The 21,800-nt window shown below is 42.1% G+C and overlaps 2 protein-coding genes across 4 annotated transcripts in view; one reads left to right on the top strand and one right to left on the bottom strand.

Annotated features, from left to right (window-relative positions):
- The window catches only part of wdr20a (WD repeat domain 20a), a 36,895-nt gene extending 33,612 nt beyond the window's left edge, over nucleotides 1-3,283 (bottom strand). The window contains exon 1 of the mRNA XM_036542389.1: nucleotides 3,013-3,283. Coding sequence (XP_036398282.1) covers nucleotides 3,013-3,276 — 264 coding nt within the window. The 5' untranslated portion in view covers nucleotides 3,277-3,283. The remainder of the gene's footprint in view (nucleotides 1-3,012) is intronic.
- A 5,149-nt stretch (nucleotides 3,284-8,432) lies between these two features.
- Nucleotides 8,433-21,124, top strand: LOC118786693 (heat shock protein HSP 90-alpha 1). 3 transcript variants are annotated; one of them, XM_036541959.1, is made up of 12 exons: nucleotides 8,438-8,531; nucleotides 9,736-9,798; nucleotides 16,488-16,574; nucleotides 16,835-17,201; nucleotides 17,377-17,510; nucleotides 17,736-18,047; nucleotides 18,438-18,603; nucleotides 18,714-18,904; nucleotides 19,115-19,262; nucleotides 19,708-19,976; nucleotides 20,176-20,509; nucleotides 20,845-21,124. In XM_036541959.1, the coding sequence occupies exons 2-12, from the start codon at nucleotides 9,736-9,738 to the stop codon at nucleotides 20,955-20,957; spliced, it is 2,184 nt and encodes a 727-aa protein (XP_036397852.1). In that variant the 5' UTR covers nucleotides 8,438-8,531; the 3' UTR covers nucleotides 20,958-21,124. The 3 variants fall into 3 exon arrangements, with proteins under 3 accessions (XP_036397853.1, XP_036397852.1, XP_036397851.1); XM_036541960.1 differs by lacking the exons at nucleotides 16,488-16,574; nucleotides 16,835-17,201; nucleotides 17,377-17,510; ... (5 more) ...; nucleotides 20,176-20,509; nucleotides 20,845-21,124 and adding exons at nucleotides 10,008-10,374; nucleotides 10,495-10,628; nucleotides 10,741-11,043; ... (4 more) ...; nucleotides 12,958-13,291; nucleotides 13,480-13,589 and having other exon boundaries at nucleotides 8,433-8,531; nucleotides 9,736-9,885; XM_036541958.1 differs by lacking the exons at nucleotides 8,438-8,531; nucleotides 9,736-9,798 and adding an exon at nucleotides 14,661-14,831 and having other exon boundaries at nucleotides 16,425-16,574.
- Nucleotides 21,125-21,800: the final 676 nt, after the last annotated feature.

The following is a 21,800-nucleotide window of genomic DNA, read 5'->3' as shown; positions in this document are numbered from 1 at the left end:
GTAAGTAAGAAAGCACTATCTGGTCATATTGAGACCAAGTACACAGCCCTTAACAGTTCACTGGAACCTGGTCAAAACCCACCTGTTGCTATGCAGCCCCCCAATGGCCAAAAGGAGACACTGCCATTCAGTCATGTGCCTCCAGCTGGAAATTGGGATCATCCTATACTGCACTTCTCCATCTCATTACTAATGATCTTGTCCACTACACTGTCTTCAAATGGCCAAAATAGTTACCAACAATCACAGATGCCTCTTCCTGTGCATTACAAAGCCAGGAGGGAAACAAACCAAAACGCATACAGGTAGCTCACCACACTTCAGGACACCACAAAGATGCACATCACATTAAGCCCTCAACATATTGACGAGGAAAGAGTGGCATTTCAAGGGCAGCTGCCCATACAAATATGAGTGAAAAACCAACTTAATTTTTTAACTGCTACAGTCAGAGCTAAAATGCCTCCCCTTCTCACTGGCTTTCAGTTTGTATTCATTACTGGCCCTGTTCACTAGACCAGGTACGAAAGTGTCTGGGAAGCAGCAAGAAGTTCGGCACAGACCACTATAGCTGAGGCAATGCTCAGCACAAATATCCAAAACAGTCTGACAAATCCTGCTGCCTTAAGATTTCCAGCCCTTCTATAAACATGATTAAATCTGACACCATGATTCTGAGGAGCAAATGCCTGATACTAGCATTTTGACAGGAAAAGCAGTGTTCCTAAAATGTCATCAGACATCAGATGAATATATCAGCCTCATGATCAAAGAGCAAAAATGAGGAAGGAGAAATTTTTATCTTTTAATATTTGTTTGTAATTATACACACCAAAATTAAACTGACAAGATAAGACAGCAAATGACAAACCTGTAGCAGTTACAGTAGCACTGAGGACAGCTGTGAGTGACAGAACTGGAAACATGGGCTCAGTCAGACTCAATGAGAAGCAATTAAACATGCAGCCTGTCAGGAGCAAACAGCTGTGCAACATGACTTTCATTGAGAAAACTCCCCCTAATGATGTTGCTGCTCACAGAGAAAACACATAAATGATGTTTAATCATCACTGGGCTAAGCTAAGGGACAAATCGTGCCAACCCTGAAAACTTTAATTAGCCACACTTCCACTGACCCAGATTCAATCCAATGCACTTTGTTCTTAACTTTGAGTAACAAATTGAAGCCAGCATTGGGCCTACTTTATTTATACTTGAGTGCAGTGGTCTCATAAAAGTAGAGTGAAACCAAACATAGATGAAATGTAAAAAGATGACAACAACAAAACATCAGTAAGACATAATCTAACTGTAGGTTGACCTACAAAAAAGGACATCAGTGGGTAATGAAGATATCCAATACGGAGTTACACAACAAACACAATTTTATGCATAAGAGAAGCTACAGTGTGCACATATGTAGACTTCGGAACTCCAGTCCCCGTTGAGGATCTGTCTCAAGCACAGGCCCACACTGCTTGACCTCAGAAACCCCTTTAGCGCCCCGAGTGATGGGCAGTCATGCCTCACTGACATGGGGAAAATAACTTCTAAGACATTCTTGATTCTAGAGGCGAAAGGGGCTGTATCCTGGACGCCCCCGGGGGCAGATTACGTCACCTTTCCGATAACGGTTAATGGCTCACGTTTGACATCTGGTGCGCCTTTAGTTCACAATGGTTTCCTTAAGTTCAACAAAACGTCAGGCCTGTACTGAGTTGCGGACGTAATCTGTACGCGGTACGCTCAGAAAAGCAAAACGGCAGTGATGAGTTACAGCGCTGCGTGACGCACTGGAAGTGTTGAAGGCTTAGAAACGATTCTTCTGGGCATGATCAGAAATTGTAAATTGTATTCACGTTAGGGTTACTTGCAACCCAGCCTACAGGGGAAACTTGACTAAGATGACGTGCCAGCCCACGTGAGAGCTGCTGACTAATGTAAGACATTGATCACCCTGTAATGATGTCCACTGTCTCAAAACGAATTTAAGGTGTGGCATGGAACTTTATCTATCAATGTATTCGTTTTTACTTGTTTCCGTACACCACAAGTAAGCCGAGAAGAAATATGCGTCAGGCTAGCTCTGTCAGTTGGCTGTACACAAGATATGTTTAAATGAGGGTATGAAACATTTAAAACTCAGTCAAAGTGCACAGCACAAGGCCAAAGTACCGGTAATAGCCACGCTTGCATCACTTTGTCATTCCAAAAATCACAAAACTGCGGCGTCTTTCTGTCACGGGGCTTCTCAAGCTTCAAAATGAAGTGTATCTCCTTGTTCCTCTACCTTGTCAGTGTCCGCTCCTTCGTGTAGGTACGAGGATCATCTCACACACCGATGTCACTATATGTGTGTAGCAGGCACCGGCCGCAAAGATAACACACCACCACCATCCGTTCTTGCTACATGTAGCAGGGTATCTACGGCCGACAAGAAGCTGGTTTATGAGGGCAAAAAGTACACGCACATCAGCGTCACGCAATCAAACAGCCAAGCATGTTGCCGTTCGCTTATTCAAAACAAACCCACTTGGAGGCGCACACGGAATCAAACGGGGCAGACTCGTCGTGCTGTATTGCCGTGACACCAAAATCTCCAAGCGAACAGAAACAAGCCAAATACATCTGTCACAATGGGGCGATCGCCGGTGCACCGCAAAGCCACGTCCCGTGCAACGAAGCGGAAGCGCCCGTGAAGTTCACTCTCTCGAGTTCACGCACGTATTTATGGTGAACTGGGGGGTTTCCGTAACAGTGCAAGACCGTGCGTGGGGGATCGGAGACAGGTGAACCGAGGCCCTGAGCTGTCAGATTAGCAGCGCATACCACAACACTTTCACAAGAGACGTGCACAGCAAACTGGAGGGAGGGGAGGGAGGGAGAGGGGGAGACACTTCGGCTGCGTCAATCACAATCCAGCCGAACTGGACAACATTGTTTCTAGACCCCGTTAAACAAATTATCCGGAGACAAACAAACCAAGCTCAGAGGACGCAGTGTCCCGTTTACCTTTCTGACGCCTTTGTAGATATAAAAGTATAGCTCCCGGCCCACATTGAAACAGATTCTGTCGCCGTTGCCGGACTGGTCGTTGACGTTGACGAAGGAGACTTTGACCGGGTTGGAACCCTGGGAATTGAAAGGCACCCTGTTGGGGCGGCTGTATTCGGAGTGCGTGAGGAGTTTGTAGACGCCTTCCCGGGTGGTGAACTGAGTTTTAATTTCGTTCATCTCCTTCCCTCCTCCCTCCGCCGCCATCTTGGAAATTAGCATTCATCCTGCCCCGAGCCCGGATCTTGCTCACGGCGCATGCGCGCTCCCGATAGAAGCGCGACTCCCTTCTTCTCCGTCGGCAATAGATGCCTGGATTCACGTGGTTGATAGTGGTCAAATTGCATGTGTAGGAATCAGAAAAGTACCAGAATTTGTTATGTTTACTAAAGATGGATAAACACTCGCGACTCAATCTACGCAAGGCCAGCAAACTTTAAGAGACTTTCCTTCCTACCATACAATGGAATTGAACCACAGTGTTAGTCGTAGCTAGCCAGCACTGGCACCACCATTTATTCCTTTTCTACCAAATTTCTAAAATAGTAAAGAGTAAATGCGTGAATAACTGTAAGATTGATCTATATCGGGGTATTCTAGTGTCATAGGCCTACGTTGCATGTTTGCGCGCAAACGTGCAAGTTCATAAACAATCACTAATTACCTTTGTCCATGTCAGGATTAATTACTCGATTCATTCTCAAAATACATGGACCACTAGTAAGTGGAAACACCATTTCAAACACCAGCGATTCACTACTAATGTTTGACCACATTTGAACCAATAAAACGTAATTTAGTGTGCCGCATGAATTCGACGTTCCGTGAACAACAGCCCCGCTTAGTGGTTAATCTTTTGGGGCCATGGCATTATCGAAAAAGTAGCGTAAACATTTTCTACGGGGGAAGTGCCATCATTACGAAAGATTAAAAAATAATAAGTTCAGTTTCCAAAATTGTTTCCACGCAGGTTATGCCGACGTTTTTGTATGAAGTAAGATGAGTCACATAGGTGGAAAGAATTTTACCCTTATACCAGATAACATAACCTTTTTTCACATTAAAAATTATTATTTTTAAAATATTAATGTATCTTGTGGGTAATTGATATTGTGGTAAAACAAGGATTTTAACTGGATTTTTGTGAGGCTATCAGAAAACTCATAATTCATTGTAATCCAGTGAATATCAAAGAAATCTTAATTTATTTTACTTTATGGCAGAAATGTGTAACATACAGGTGACCTCAGTGTAATCATGGAGGCAGCACTGAAATTTTCTCAGTGACCAGTTACCTAAGAACCCAGACAGAGAAATATTGGCATTACTTGGCAACACTGGTAGCTCATTGCTTAATTGCAGTTTCCCTGGTGTCAGTAAAAGCAGCTTTGATTAGTGATGGGACACAGATCCCAATGGCTTCCTATTATGTATCAACATTTACTTTGTTGTTGCTCAGGTCTGCTTTTACCAATTTGATTCAATGCACACACATACACTTACATGCACACACACAAACAAACTGAGGCAGGCTTATTAGGTAAAGGTTACAACATCAATTTCCTAAAGCAGCACTCAAATCGTACCCTTCATGAAGGCAGTAATTCTGAATTACTTCAGGAAATATTCAGTTGTGTTACATGCATACAATACAGAAATATAAGCTATGTACACCTTATCACACATATTTGAATATAATGAATATAGATTTAATTAATGTACTCTGTGTACTCTGCATGCATGATCAGGTCAGTAACTTTGCTTTAGGGGGTATGAGCGATGTAAAGCATTTTATGCTTTATATGGCTGTATTACCTTTGTAGCCTTTAAGGTCAAAAGCTCCTCGCCACATGTTTTTTTTTTTTTTCAGAAAATGGTTATATTCTGAGAGATAATGAACAGATGCAGGAATTTGTAAATTGGTGTAGGGATGTAGAGAAACTATCAGATTCAAATCCAAAAAACTGGATTTTGTGATCAAATAATTTCAGGCACATTCATGAGGAATTCACTTCACACACTCTGTAGTTATTTGCAGATGCAGAGGTCAGGCTTTAGCATAATATTAATATGAAATATATCCTAATATACACTTACTGACCACTTTATTAGGTACACCTCTCTAATACTGGGTAGGACCCCCCCTTTGCCCCCAGAAGGGCCTGAATTCTTTGTGGCATGGATTCAACAAGGTGCTGGAAACATTCCTTAGAGATTCTGCTCCATGCTGACACGATAGCATCACGCAGCAGCAGATTTGTTGGCTGCACGTTCATGCTGCGAATGTCCCGTTCCACTACATCCCAAAGGTGCTCTTTTGGATTGAGATCTGGTGACTGTGGAGGCCATTGGAGTACACGGAACTCATTGTCATGTTCCTGGAACCAGTTTGAGATGAAGTGTGCTTTGTGGCATGGCGCGTTATCCTGCTGGAAGTAGCCATTAGAAAATGGGTAGACCATGGTCATAAAGGGATGCACATGGTCAGCAACAATACTCAGGTAGGCTGTGGCATTTAAATGATGCTCAATTGGTATTAAGGTGCCTAATGTGTGCCAAGAAAATGTTCCCCACACCATTACACCACCACCTCCAGCCTGAACCATTGACACAAGGCAGGATGGATCCATGGATTCATGTTGTTTACGCCAAATTCTGACCCTACTATCTGCATGTCACAGCAGAAATCAAGATTCGTCAGATCAGGCAATGCTTTTCTAATCGTCTACCATCCAGTTTTGGTAAGCCTGTGTCCACTGTAGCCTTTCCTGTTCTTAGCTGACAGGAGCTGGTGCCGGAGGGGTCTTCTGCTGCTGTGGCCCATCCACCTCAATGTTCGATGTGTTGTATGTTTAGAAATGCTTTTCTGCATAGCACTGTTGTAACATGTGGTTATTTGGGTTACTGTTGCCTTCCTGTCATTAACAAGATGTTTTTGCCCATAGAACTGCCACTCACTGTTGTGTGTGAAAAACCCAGGAGATCAGCAGTTTCTGAGATATTCAAACTACTTTACAATAAAACAATGGAAGAGATTTATGAAGAGTTATGAGGTAATAATCTTAATTATTAGAGTTATGGTAGTATTAATGAAATTTATCATTGTAATAAGAACATTAAGGTAATTGTTATGCATTGAAGGCTCAGATGAATGTGTGTATGTGTGCATATGTGTATGTAGATGGTGTATATCTATATACATTTATATGTATATATGTGTATACTTATACTTTTTTAAATTTGCATTTTCTGTTCTGTGCCTTTTTTCTGTTTTGTATTACTGGTATTGTCTTATGATTTGATTATGAAAATAAACAGTGTATAAAAAAAAACACCCCGTCTGGCACCAACAGTCATCTCACGGTCAAAGTCACTTAAATCAGATTTCCTACCCATTCTGATGTTTGGTCTGAACAGCAATTGAACCTCTTGACTATGTCTTCGTGACTTTATGCATTGAGTTGCTGCCAGATGATTGGCTGATTAGATATTTGCAACAACGATCAGGTGTACAGGTGTACCTAATAAAGTGGTCACTGAGTGTATACTGTAACATTATATATAAAGAAAAAATACACTGCAACATATCAAAACTACAATAATTTACAAATATCAAAATATTGATTGAACTAAAATATATTTTAAGGGAATATATAGTTAAAAATTAAAAAAGGTACTGATACAACATATGATCACTCATAGGAAATGTATATCACTGACAAAAACATAGTTTCATATCATTATTTTACTGCGTTTGTCCAATTTGCTTACTGCAGGTAATCATCACATTGATTCATTCATTTAGCAGATGACTTTATCCATGCCATTTATTCAGAAATACAACCTACCGCCTAAATACTATACAGATACCCGGTAACAGACTGGATACAACAACATCGTATAACCCTTAATTAACAATTAAGTAATGCTAATCAAATCTGACAGAAGTAAGAACGTTCCATTTTAGTGCTGAATCGAGCACAGTCAGTGACTGTGGTCATGCGTCCTCGTGCGGCCAATGTGGGAGAGAGGGAGAATGAGTTACCAATAGTTGCACAACATGCGCAATTTCAATTGACACGTTATCCACTGGCAGAGGTAGCATCGAATGTCACTTTTTCATGGTAATGCAGACATTTTCAACATTTCAGACGGTACCAACGACAGAGTGTTATTAATTTATTATTCTTGTTATTTTTGAACGGCCGGGGTTGGCTGTGACAAATGTTAGTCGCTTCTCACAGAACAGTATTTTAAAAATCAGCTGGGACGGCAATTTACAATGAATTTAAGAGCTACACAGAGAACTCGAGGCTGCCAGTCCATTAAGTCACTATCATTGTCATCATAACCTATGCATACCTCTGCTACGTTACTACCGGAATATTTATTCTTTCTGTTTATTCAATATGTACTACTCATCGCGTTTTTCAGAACACACCATTGTAATTTTAATCTAACAATATTTTATACCTGACAAAAGTTAGCCACGTAATAGCACCAGAAGGGTGGTGTATGAATCACGCTATAACCCACGGTCCAGACCAGATGATCATCGCATGTACGAAGCGAGAAATGCAAGACCATGCACCAACCGTAGCCTACTCCGCGTTACTCATTTTCCGGTATGAAGTTTGTCAGGTTTTATCGGTATTGAGAAAAAGACACTTTCTGTTACACAACATGCAGTCACAAAGTTGAAAGACTAGTTGTGGGTCAACAATTAATGTAATCTGAGTGTCTGGATTCTCGTCTTTCTGCTTCGAAAACGAAATTCAAATAGTCAATCCTTTGGAATCAATGAAGGTACGACCTATTACGCAAACCAGTTTGGCTTCTGGAAACCACAATTCGCGAGCCCTCTTAGGGTAAAATTTGTATAGTACCGGAGAGAACCGCCCCGAATGCGGAGAGAAATTCAACCCCATCTCTGACCATTTCCTGTGTACATACATACCAATTTAAACTGAAACTGACAGAGAAAATCTAAAATATATGCAATTTACACGTGCTTGTTTGATTGGAATATCTCCTTCCTCTGCAAGGCCTTTCTAGAACGAGATGTACCCTCGATAATTTTGGAGTGAACTCTTACACACATGGTGGTGCAGGCAGAGGTGCCCAAGCCAGCACTCCTTTCCCAGGACAGGCCTGGGACAGATCTTGGATTGTCAGTGGGCACCTGATGATGATTGACAGACCCGCCTGTGACTGTGAAGCCCTAAAAGGACACACCAGCATGTCACCCCCCACCCCCCTAGCCACAGTTACTTTCTTTAGTCCTCTCTCCAGCGTAGATTCCTTCTGGAACCCTCTGAATGAGAAGTTCTAGAAAGGCAGCCCACCCAGTATAAAAAGGAGGCCAAGGGCCACAGGACCTGAAGAGAGAGAAGAGTCTTTATCCTGAACCAGGAGAAGTACAAGGACAAGAACGACTTGAGCTAAGTACAGCTATTCAATTCACTGACTTCAGAAAGGTGAGCAAAAGGGGAAGTAGGTTTCGGCTAATCTGTTAATCCTTTTGGTAGAACCATTCAATTATCTCAAGATATGCAATTATCATATAGGCCCTGGAAGTAAAGATTTATAGTTGTGTACAATGCATACTTGTTCAGAAACAGCACATGGTTATGTAAAAAAGGTGGATATCAAAGTTTTTTCATTGCTGGTGAGGAAAATATTGGTTCAGCCATACAATAATTTTGTTTGATATTGGCATGCAACCTTTCATTAGTAACAGGGTTTTAAATATTTGGTAGTGCCTCCACTGTGTGACTGGTTAAGCAGAGATTCTTTGCAGTTTTTCTGAATGCATGAAGTATTGGGTGACCATTGAGAAGCACATGGGCAAGCACTTGCTCTGACTGAGACATGCTGATAGAGACAGCAGTGGGAAGAAGCTCAGGCTTCCTGTTCGATAGGGCAAGGTGTGTAAGAAAATAATCAGAATGTAGCGAATGATAGCAAGTGACCTTTAATATACGAGACAGGAATGACCTTTAATATAAGGGGTTACCTAAATGTTTTGAAATAATACAAATGTCGTGATCGCATTTGAACATCTGACCTTTAAATAGAAAACCATTCTAGCATTTGATTCATAAACATGTGGCTGAAAGTATCTACAGGATAGGTAGTGTTATGTGCATAACAGCTGGGAAAAATGAAAAAAGGTGCAAAGGCATATTAAAACACTGTTTATACTTCACACCTATGGTAAATTATTTTCCAAGATAATAAATTTGTGATGCAACTAATACCAATTCTTCAAATGGCATTATCAAATGGCATATTTTGACACATGGATGTGACATCTACAGTTGCGGTATTTGGTTCACAGCGGTGTCTGCCTGTCCCCCCCTCTACTGGTACTATTCTGCACTGGAGAATCAGCTTTTACCATAGCTGCATTAAAACAAACACAATTCGTCTTATTGGGTCCAAAGTTCTTATCCAGGGCAGATATAGAAGAGATTCTTTATGGGCTTTAGAATTGCTCCTATCTACTCAATGTAGGTACACAGCATGGATGGTACAAGTGCCAAAACTCAGACACAAACTTTAGCACACTAACTACAAAACTATATAACAGTACTAAAATACTGAGTAACTTATTTTCAAATGATACGGACATCCTTTTGACATGAATTTTGTAGTAACACTTGTTACTGTTTGATCCAGATGCCAGAGAAGGCTGCACAACCCATGGAGGAGGAAGTGGAGACCTTTGCCTTCCAGGCAGAGATCGCCCAGCTGATGTCCCTGATCATCAACACTTTCTACTCCAACAAAGAGATCTTCCTCAGGGAACTCATCTCCAACTCCTCTGATGTGAGTGCACTGTAGGAAAACTGTTGATTGGCAATTTGTCTTAAATATACTAGCATGCAATTGTGCATATTATTGAACTTTATACACAGATCATAATATATTTTATTGGTCTGTTCTTTCAGGCTCTGGACAAGATCAGATATGAAAGCTTGACAGACCCCAGCCGACTGGATTCCTGCAAACATCTGAAGATCGACATCATTCCTGACCAGGTGAACCGCACCCTGACCATCCTCGACACCGGCATTGGAATGACCAAGGCTGACCTGATCAACAACTTGGGAACCATTGCCAAGTCAGGCACCAAGGCTTTCATGGAGGCCCTGCAGGCTGGGGCTGACATCTCCATGATTGGCCAGTTTGGCGTGGGTTTCTACTCAGCCTACCTTGTGGCAGAGAAGGTGACAGTCATCACCAAGCACAATGATGATGAACAGTACATGTGGGAGTCTGCAGCAGGGGGCTCCTTCACTGTCAGACCCGACACTGGTAAGTCACCCAGAACAAGTAAAAAAAGAAAAATCTATACAATTAAAAAAATGTATTCCAATGCTTTTCCAGTTTCCTAACCCAGGCTCAATTCAGCTCATAGTGCTATGTTACTTACAGGTGAACCTCTTGGTCGTGGCACCAAAGTCATCCTTCACCTTAAGGAGGATCAGTCAGAGTATGTTGAGGAGAAGCGCATTAAAGATGTTGTGAAGAAACACTCCCAGTTCATTGGTTACCCTATCACACTCTATGTAAGTGGTAAAAGTCTCCTTGGACTAAAAATGGAGGGTTTAAGCATCAGCAAGAGTGAGAAACCACTGAGGTGCCATCATTATAACTTTATCTCCTGTAATTGTTTTCTAGGTGGAGAAGCAGAGAGAGAAGGAGGTAGATTTGGAGGAGGGTGAAAAGGAAGAGGAGGTGGACACAGCAGCTGCAGACAAGGACAAGCCGCAGATCGAGGATGTGGGCTCAGATGAGGATGAGGACACAAAAGAGGGGAAGAACAAGAGGAAGAAGAAGGTCAAGGAGAAGTACATTGATGCCCAGGAGCTGAATAAGACCAAACCTATCTGGACTCGCAACCCCGATGACATCACCAATGAGGAATACGGCGAGTTCTACAAGAGTCTGACTAATGACTGGGAGGACCATCTGGCTGTGAAGGTAAAGAAAAACATCTACTAGCTCACTCTTCAATGCATTTATGCTCATTCCATTAATCATGTTGTAATACTGTATGTATTACAACACAATCAATTGCTTATAATGGTTATCAAAAATTATATTTTGGACTTTCGGGACAATCGATGCGAAATTTTTCCACGCTCAGTTGCCTAGGTAGAAAGTAGTATTGTCTCACAGTGACATCGCCAATGTATGACAATATTCCTCTTTCCCACAGCACTTCTCAGTGGAAGGTCAGCTAGAGTTTCGGGCCCTGCTCTTTGTCCCGAGAAGGGCTGCATTTGACTTGTTTGAGAACCGCAAGAGGAGGAACAACATTAAGCTCTATGTGCGGAGAGTGTTCATTATGGACAACTGCGAGGAACTGATGCCTGAGTATCTCAGTGAGTACCTTCATCTTAAGCATCTTATTGCCTTTGCAGCTTTCAGCCACAACATAGTAGCTAACAATTTCTTATCCTTTTCCTCAGATTTCATCAAAGGCGTGGTGGACTCAGAGGACCTTCCCCTGAACATCTCCAGAGAGATGCTGCAGCAGAGCAAAATCCTCAAGGTGATTCGCAAAAACCTGGTGAAGAAGTGCCTGGAGCTCTTCACCGAGCTTGCTGAGGACAAGGAAAACTACAAGAAGTGCTACGAGCAATTCTCCAAGAACATTAAGGTTAGACCCATTGTTTTTTCCATGATCCTCTTCTTTAAACTATTTTTGGTTTGGTCTTTCTCTCACAATGTAAGCTTGTTTTTGATGGAAAGTTAACATTGTAATCACTTATGCTCCTTCAGCTGGGCATTCATGAAGACTCCCAGAATCGCAAGAAGCTCTCAGAACTGCTGAGATACTACACCTCCAACTCTGCTGATGAGATGGTATCACTGAAGGATTATGTGTCCCGCATGAAGGAAAACCAGAAGCACATCTACTATATCACTGGTAAATTATTTAAAACAGTTGTACAGTATTTGTTTCTGAATATATCTCTGGATTTATCTCTTTGAAAAACCTCTAAGGTTTACAAAGTCATTTTCTGATGTCTTCCTTAGGTGAGACAAAGGAGCAGGTGGCCAACTCAGCCTTTGTGGAGCGCCTCCGCAAGGCAGGCCTTGAGGTGATCTACATGATCGAGCCCATTGATGAGTACTGTGTCCAGCAGCTAAAGGAATATGATGGGAAGAACCTGGTGTCTGTGACCAAGGAAGGTCTGGAGCTCCCTGAAGATGATGAAGAAAAGAAGAGGCAGGAGGAGCTGAAGACCAAATTTGAGAATCTCTGCAAGATCATGAAGGACATCCTTGACAAGAAAATTGAAAAGGTTCTTTACTAATTCTCCTTTTCCTTCTATCAAATATCTCTGTCGCGGCTCAGGCAGGGACTCAGGCGCGGACCACGGGAGCGTCGGGTTCCGTGCGTCTTTAATGGAATCGTCAGGCAAATCGCTAATCCGAAAACAAGCAGGGTCGAAAACCGGGAGACAGTCCGTGGACAAAGCGAGGGTCGGGAAATCGGAGCAGGCAAGGTCGGGGAACCGGACAGGCAGGCAATCAAGCGAACGAGGCAAGGAGGCAGGCAAAAACGAGGTCAGGGTACAAGCAGGGTCGAAAAACGGAAACAGGCAGACAGAAGCATAAAGCAAACGCGGGGACGAAACAGGCGAAAAACACTGTGACGAACTAGCAACAGGACAGGGAAAAGCAGGGAACATATAGGGCAGGGCAGACGAGGGGATGGACAGCAGGTGTGCAGGCAATCAGGCGGGCGGAGACCGGGCGGGGAGCGGGGCAGGAAAAACACAAGGAAAACAAAAGCACGACAGCTAAGGAGGCGGAGCACTGACAATCTCCCATTCAAATTGATTCCAAATATGTGAATTCATATTCCTTTTTCGATGTTTCCAGGTTGCAGTCTCCAACCGTCTGGTCGCATCCCCCTGCTGCATTGTCACCAGCACCTATGGCTGGACTGCCAACATGGAGAGGATCATGAAGTCTCAAGCTCTGCGAGACAACTCCACCATGGGCTACATGACAGCTAAAAAGCACCTTGAGATCAACCCTGAACACCCCATCATCGACACACTCAGGCAGAAGGCCGAGGCTGACAAGAATGACAAAGCCGTGAAGGACCTGGTCATCCTGCTCTTTGAGACTGCTCTTCTGTCCTCTGGCTTCACACTGGACGACCCCCAAACACACGCAAACCGCATCTACAGGATGATCAAGCTTGGCCTGGGTGAGTTTGTCAATCCCAGCATGAGTGAACAGCAGTCAAGAGAAGTGGCTATGTTTTGTCTTAGCCATGACCAGCCTTTTACAACAGACAAAACTCATACCTTAAGGCTCCAGTTTTTTATGCATCAAGTGAATTGGAAGGCCTGGGAAATGCTCACCTAATGTTGATTATTTGGGTTTCCTGTGCAGGAATTGATGATGATGATACAATCGTGGAAGATATTCTTCAGCCTTGCGATGACGACATGCCTGTCTTAGAGGGTGATGATGACACATCAAGAATGGAAGAAGTCGACTGAAACATTTATTAAGTAAATAGCTTTTTGAAAATACTAGAATTTTATATGAGAGTTAAATTATAAATTAGTAACCTTTATTTTGTTGTAAGAAACATTTTTGTCAGTCAAAGCTGATAGAACAGAATAAAACAAAACTGCTGTGAAGTCCAAAGTTTAACTTTTACAGTCATATTAGCTTTAGATGATAGAAAAATAGATATTCAACTTAGATTTTAAAGCCCTGATATTTGGTACTTTTATTCTCATACACACAATTATATTATATCTGAAAAAAAACGTTTAGATATGAAACCAAACGATTTGTGTCTTTATCTTTTTTACTTGTGTCATGTTTTTATATTCAAAAGCAATGATTTCTAATAAAAATCCTATCTGAAAAAAAAAAAACTGTGAGCCTCTTTAACAGATTAGATGCATGGTGAACATGGCATTTTGTTCAGGTTCTAATCTTTTAATTTGATGTGAGGTTATTTGAATCATTTCAAGAAAAAGAAACTAAGGAGGCGCATAATCAAAAACATAATCACGTTTGCACTGTCTGTTCCCGCAGAGCATTCAAGAATTCCATTTTACCACCCAACGCGCTTTTGTAACGCCAATTTCTCCAGAGACGACTTGCTTTTTCAAAACATGCGGAGATCGGTCATGATAATCCTAACGCATTAGACACAAGAGTCATAAAGTGTCTATAAAACTTTTGTGCCGTAGTTACAAATTATCCTCATAAGGTTGGAGCGGCAGTTTTTCTTCTTTTTATTCGAAAAATCTTAGTTTCTTCAACATACGTCCCACATATATCAGAATTCTCTAAGGCTGCCTTTGCAATTTATTTAGTTAAAACAGAATGTCTAAATTAAGTCAGTTTAACCATTCAGCCCAGTAGCCATATGTCCACATTGCCGCCGAGTAGACTGAAAATTTGTTTCCGGTATTGCAAGATTTTTTTCCTATGAGGAGGACCATTCCCGATCCAGCCTTCACTAACGGCTGATTGGCTGAGGCGGCTGGGAAAATTGACGGTTCCTAGACGTCAGCGTGATTGGCGGTTTCAAACACCCTGTCTCAGTGCAGAGAGACTTCTGGAAGCTGCGGTGCTTCTCGAACTGTCTGTACACCAAGTATATGATATTCATAACCGGGAACGCCGATTATCATTAGCCAACCAGTAGCTGCAGGTGGAAAGGCATCCGGTGGTGCTCGATCCAAGTGGAATCTTCGTTACTTAGCTAATAAGAAAACAAGGTAAGATAAAGATACAGTAAATGACTCTATAAAATATTAATAGAATTAAAGCTTCCTATGGGGAACTGCTTCACCCAGCAGGCTACCTAGATCAGTTAATTGCATGTCTCCTAACCACATGCCATATAGCAAGGTAGGTTTTGATCACTACACCAGCTAGCTAAACTCTGAGTGCTTGACAATAATAAGTAATGCACGTAGCTAACTAGCTAGCTAAATTGGCAACTCGTAAGGTTCAAATTGACTGACTTCGACTAGGTCGCTTATTCACTTGGCAGAACATCAGCGAGCCGAGCTAACGTTAGCAATATCCCAGCCATGAATACTTCACATTATCTAGATAGTTTGCAGGGTGATGGCTAACTACGTCGACTAGCTATGCTGTCAGCTACTTTTTGTTGTCTTGGCAAATAGATGGCTAATGTTAGTTAGCCATCTAGTTATCTCGTATCACAATGTACCGCGACGATCGACTAGCTAGCTAGCTTAACATTACACTTATGTCGTAGAATATTATTAGCTACAATATTAGCTGTGATAGTCTACAGTGGAATTCGAGCAAGAGTGGATCAATATTTCGCACTGAAATGATGGTATATTGGAGTAATGAAGTTAACCAGAACTGTGTAACGGTAGGTAGCAAGGTGTCTGGGCAGCGAAGTAGAGGATGGAGGTCGAGTACTTTCTAGAATGTTGCTGTAGCCCAGTTCAGCCGATAGGGGGCGCAAGGTCGCTGCAGGGACACGATGCCATGTGAGCTACCAGGATTTCCAGAAAACTCCATGCCTTGTGCTTTATGAGAACCACATTCACACCATCACAAAGATGCACTGTTTGTCCTTAGTAGTATATCATCAAGTGACTGTTGACTTAATGTGTCTGACCTCCACTTACTGAAAGGTTATCAGTTTCAATTGAAATAAAATAACTTATTTGCAGTTAAGTATTGGGATTTGGTGTAATTTTTTTAAGCTGTATGGTTAAGTCTGTGAGAAGTGGGACTGACTTGAAATGGCATGACATTCTCAGGATTTCTTAAGTTTGCTCCAATGTTTGTTAAATGCATATGGGTACAGGCAGTTTTACTAATTTATGTAATCAGTTTGGAAAGATTTGAAGTAGTTCTTTTTGTCTATTTTGCTTCTCGGGCAACCTGTAAGATTTAATTTTGATCTTCACTAGCAGTCATAGTCTTGGCGTCATATTAAAGCTCTTAGTTTGCCCTGATAATTACATTTTTGACCATCTGTAATTGCATTATAAATTTTTCTGTCTCTGAATTTGAAAAATGAATAAAATATTTAACTGTATGTTCCAAGTTTGAGGAAGTCTAAGAGGGTCATGCCAAAGACTGCTGAAAAAAAATGTTAAGGGGAAACATGGCAGGGCAGATGTGTATTTTTTTCTTTGGTGTTGCGCATTATGAGATTGTATGAGGGTCTGTGTCCTTTTGAAGCAGTGAAGGTTTTTCACTGCCGTTTTAAGGAATTACAGGTTGTGATGGGAACGGTTTAATGTTGCAGAATGTACAAGGCGTGGCAGAGTTGTATGTAATGGTGGCCAGTAACCCAGTATGTGCTTCTGTCTCTTCAGATGCCCGAAGCACACGATCAACCCATGGAGGAGGAAGTGGAGACCTTTGCCTTCCAGGCAGAGATCGCCCAGCTGATGTCCCTGATCATCAACACTTTCTACTCCAACAAAGAGATCTTCCTTAGGGAACTCATCTCCAACTCCTCAGACGTGAGTATGTTAAGGGGGAAAAATCACATTTAAAATGTTGAGAATATATTAATAGATCACATTACTGCGTCGATGGTATTCTATGCAAAAGTAAAAATGCATAGCTTTCATTTGAAACGTAGACCATCTGAGGTATTTATCTGTCATTTGCAATCATTTTGTAGGGTGTAGTAATGCCTTGAAATATTTGAATAAGATACATAATTTTGTTAAGTTATTTAATTTAAATTTTAACATTCCACATCTTATTTGTTCTTAAGGCTCTGGACAAAATCCGATATGAAAGCCTCACAGATCCATCCAAGCTGGATTCTGGGAAAGACCTCAAGATCGACATTGTTCCCAACAAAGAGGAGCGCACCCTGACCCTCAGAGACACTGGCATTGGAATGACCAAGGCTGACCTGATCAACAACCTGGGCACCATCGCCAAGTCAGGCACCAAGGCTTTCATGGAGGCCCTGCAGGCTGGGGCCGACATTTCCATGATTGGCCAGTTTGGCGTGGGCTTCTACTCAGCCTACCTTGTGGCAGAGAAGGTGACAGTTATCACTAAGCACAACGATGACGAACAGTACGCCTGGGAATCCTCTGCTGGGGGCTCCTTCACTGTCAAAGTGGACTCATGTAAGGATACACAATCAGTAGGCAATAAGATGTGATATGTGCTGGTGTGTTGCATTTTATAATATTTTATAACCCCTTTGTGGTAAAAAAGAGAAGAAACTTGATATCTGCAGAAAACATTTTAGTTCATGTGGTGAAGCCTCATTTAAACGTAACCTGCAACCCCTCTCCACAGCTGAGCCACTGGGCCGCGGAACAAAGGTGATTCTGCATTTGAAGGAGGACCAGACAGAATACCTCGAAGAACGAAGGGTGAAAGAAATTGTAAAGAAGCACTCCCAGTTCATTGGATACCCCATTACACTGTTTGTAAGTACTGTCGTGTTAGTCCAGTGCTTTGCATTATTCTGCGTTATTAACAGCATGCCAATACACAGAGGCAGATGTGAATCGATATGTGTTGCTCAAACTTGAATTAATCCAACTGAAGAATTGTAAGGAGCAATGACTCAAAGAAATAAAATGAGTGCAGATGCCACAGTTCAGTCTGAGTTTCCTGGTGTTATATCCTAAACTCCACTCCACTGTGCACAGGTGGAAAAGGAGCGTGATAAGGAGGTGAGTGATGATGAGGCAGAGGAGGAGAAGGAAAAGGAGGAAAAGGATGAAAAGAGTGAGGAGGACAAGCCCGACATTGAAGATGTGGGCTCCGACGAGGAGGAGGATGAGAAGAAGAGCTCTGACAAAAAGAAGAAGAAGAAGATCAAGGAGAAGTACATTGACCAGGAGGAGCTGAACAAGACCAAGCCCATCTGGACAAGGAACCCTGATGATATCACCACAGAGGAATACGGCGAGTTCTACAAGAGTCTGACCAATGACTGGGAGGACCACCTGGCTGTGAAAGTGAGATTTAATGTCATGGGTTAGTCTTTATTGTGTGCAAAATACAAAATACAACCCTGAGTTCACTTGAATTTTCTGAGAAATTGTGTATAGTGAGTTCCTCATTAAGAAACCCCTCAAACTAAAAAATAATGAAAATTTTTTTTAAACTCAATGCAGAAGGTGTCAGATACACCGTTTTGGGACATGTAGGGTCAGTTGCACTTTAACAATGAGTATTTTTATGCAAAAAGCAAGTTAGGGCCAATATTGTAAATGCACATAGTTACGACATGCCTCTAAAGTGATCAGCACTGCCATCAGGCACTTTTTTGTTGAAGTCCAGTGAAGCAGAGGTTTGGATTTCATTCATTGTGAACTTTGGCTCATCGTGTCTCTCTCTCATGACAGCACTTCTCAGTTGAGGGCCAGCTCGAGTTCAGGGCTCTCCTCTTTGTGCCAAGGCGTGCCCCTTTTGATCTGTTTGAGAACAAGAAGAAGAAGAACAACATCAAGCTCTATGTGCGCAGAGTCTTCATCATGGACAACTGCGATGAGCTCATTCCAGAATACCTCAGTAGGTAGACAGGAAGCTTCTCTTAAATGTGGCCATATTATTAAACATGATCTGATGGCTGTGATCAGAGCAATGTGTCATAGCGTTGATTATGTGTGTTTCCCTGGCAGATTTCATCAAAGGCGTGGTGGACTCAGAGGACCTTCCCCTGAACATCTCCAGAGAGATGCTGCAGCAGAGCAAAATCCTCAAGGTGATTCGCAAAAACCTGGTGAAGAAGTGCCTGGAGCTCTTCACAGAGCTTGCTGAGGACAAGGACAACTACAAGAAGTACTATGAGCAATTCTCCAAGAACATTAAGGTTAGTCTTCTGCTCACACATCATATATCACTTAATAAATTTGTTCTGCTAAGCAGAAGTGGGCTTGAGCTGAGACATCCCTGAGATTTACTGATACCCTGCATGCTGATATAGTGCATAATTACGCCATTTTAAATGCATTTTGAAAAATATTTTTTTTGTAAATGAGCAACATGGTAAAATGCCAAAAATGTTTGTTTCTAACCCCAGCTCGGAATCCATGAGGACTCACAGAACCGCAAGAAATTGTCAGAGCTGCTGAGATACTACACTTCTGCCTCAGGGGACGAGATGGTGTCCCTCAAGGACTATGTCACTCGCATGAAGGACAATCAGAAGCACATCTACTATATCACTGGTAAGTGGTCTCTGTAGCATCTGAGACCTTGGATCACCTCCCTCGAAAAAATCCAAATCTCACCAAGCATATTTGTCTCTTTACAAGTCAAAATATCTCTTTACACTTAATATAAGACACAGTCACCAAACAAGCAAAATTTCCTTGAGCTACAAGGACTTGTTTTTAGACGGTGCATCTTGAATATCTGTGTATTTCCACTAGTTCCATTGGCAGATTTATTCACTTATTGCTAGCAAAAAACATCTTGTATTAATTATTTTATTTCTTATTTTTGAAGGGCTATTTTTTGCAGTGCAGATGTGCATCAGTGAGAGGTTCTTGTATTATGTTATTGAACATGTGAAAACTTGTGGTTTAAATGAGCCCGTTCCAGGCCATCATAATTGCAGTAGTATTTCACAGACAAACATCTCGTCTGAGTAGAAATCTTGTGCTCCTGCAGGTGAGACGAAAGACCAGGTGGCCAACTCGGCCTTTGTGGAGCGCCTCCGCAAGGCAGGCCTTGAGGTGATCTACATGATCGAGCCCATTGATGAGTACTGCGTCCAGCAGCTCAAAGAATTTGAGGGTAAGAACCTGGTGTCCGTGACCAAGGAGGGCCTGGAGCTGCCGGAGGATGAGGAGGAGAAAAAGAGGCAGGAGGAGAAGAAGGCCCAGTTCGAGAACCTCTGCAAGATCATGAAGGACATCTTGGAGAAGAAGGTTGAGAAGGTGAGATGCTTTCCTGCTCACTGACACTCACTCAGATTTGGTTAGCTCACAGTTTACAACAGACAGCTGAAAAGATGTAAAGTCATTTTTGGCAAGAACAGGCTGACTGCATGCTGGAGACTTCAAAAACGGTGGTTGGGAAGTTAACAGATCTTTTTTTTCAATTGAACGTTTTAACCCTTCTTCCATTTTTGACCAGGTTGCAGTCTCCAACCGCCTGGTGTCCTCGCCCTGCTGCATCGTCACCAGCACCTATGGCTGGACTGCCAACATGGAGAGGATCATGAAGGCCCAGGCCCTCAGAGACAACTCCACCATGGGCTACATGGCTGCCAAGAAGCACCTGGAGATCAACCCTGAACACCCCATCATCGAGACACTCAGGCAGAAGGCCGAGGCTGACAAGAATGACAAGTCTGTGAAGGACCTGGTCATCCTGCTCTTTGAAACCGCCCTTCTGTCCTCTGGCTTCACACTGGACGACCCTCAGACACACTCAAACCGCATCTACAGGATGATCAAGCTTGGCCTGGGTGAGTTTGTCAATTCCAGTATGAGTGAACAGCAATCAAGGGAAGTGGCTATGTTTTGTAGGTTATCGGTTCCCAATTCAGACAGGAGCCTGTCATCTCATACAGTGGTGATTGTAACAAACCCTGAATCATTAAATGAAAATGTTAATCTCGGCAGAGCTACCGATTTCAGCAATGAACGGAATATTAGTCATCTTTGGAGAACCAAAACCAAATTTTCCCACAGCCACCGTGCAAGATCTCGAGTTTGCAGATGACAAACAGATGTGGGTCAAGGGGGTGGGTGATTTTTATTTGTACAGAAGTGCCTCATCAGCTCCTCTGTCCTTCCACAGGTATTGACGAGGATGACATGTCCACAGAGACAGAAACTGGCTCTGCAACCATTGAGGACATGCCCCCACTGGAAGGTGAAGACGATGCATCCAGAATGGAGGAAGTCGACTAAATATTCTAAATGCCATTCAGTGCTGGCTGGTTAGAAATCTAGAGTACCAAGTGGTTACTGCATGGATTTTTAACCATTCTGAAATGCGTATATATCCATGTGACTAGTTTTGAAGCTTAAAAAATTCCATTCCTGTTGTAATTCAAGAACACCCCCTGACATTGTTTTTTTCCTTCCATTTTTTGTATTGTTTTGTTATAAAATTTTGTATTTATATTGACATTCCAACATGTTATTTTTTGTGAAGTAAATCACATTGCACATTTCTTTCAAATAAAATTACTGAAACGGTTTCAGCCAAAATGTTGTTGAATTTGTTTCAGGTTCACCTTTTTAATCTATCCCTTAATTTAACTGCACGTTCATAAGGTTAGCCATAACAATGAAAATGTGCAAGGTATATTCAATGAATATGATTATTTGAAAATTGCACATGTTTTGGTGACATTGAGTTATGTTAAACCAGAACATGTTGGATGTATGTTCTCCCAAATAAACAAGGAATGGGAAAGGCCAAGCAGATCATCTGTAATGACCATTTTCTTAAAACAAATACAATAATTGCCAGTGGCTAATGATGCCTTACTTGATGTTTCGTGTAAATCACTGCATGAATACACAATTCAAAAGCAGTACTCCTGGTTTAATGAGGGATGGACATTTACCATCTGTACCTATGCAGGCTGGGCTTCATATGTACCACATGAGAGAATTTGCAGGAGTACAGTGTAGACTCCTGGTACACTTTTCCAGTTGTCGCAACATACATACATAAAACAAGAATTATATAAATAGCTACATGCGGTGCAGAACTTGGAGGTGAACTGATGAAATCTGGGTTAT

This window comes from Megalops cyprinoides, chromosome 12 (assembly GCF_013368585.1).
Source record: "Megalops cyprinoides isolate fMegCyp1 chromosome 12, fMegCyp1.pri, whole genome shotgun sequence".
Taxonomy (NCBI): domain Eukaryota; kingdom Metazoa; phylum Chordata; class Actinopteri; order Elopiformes; family Megalopidae; genus Megalops; species Megalops cyprinoides.
The sequence above is the reverse complement of the archived record's forward strand: the minus strand, read 5'-3'. Positions and strand labels throughout refer to the sequence as shown.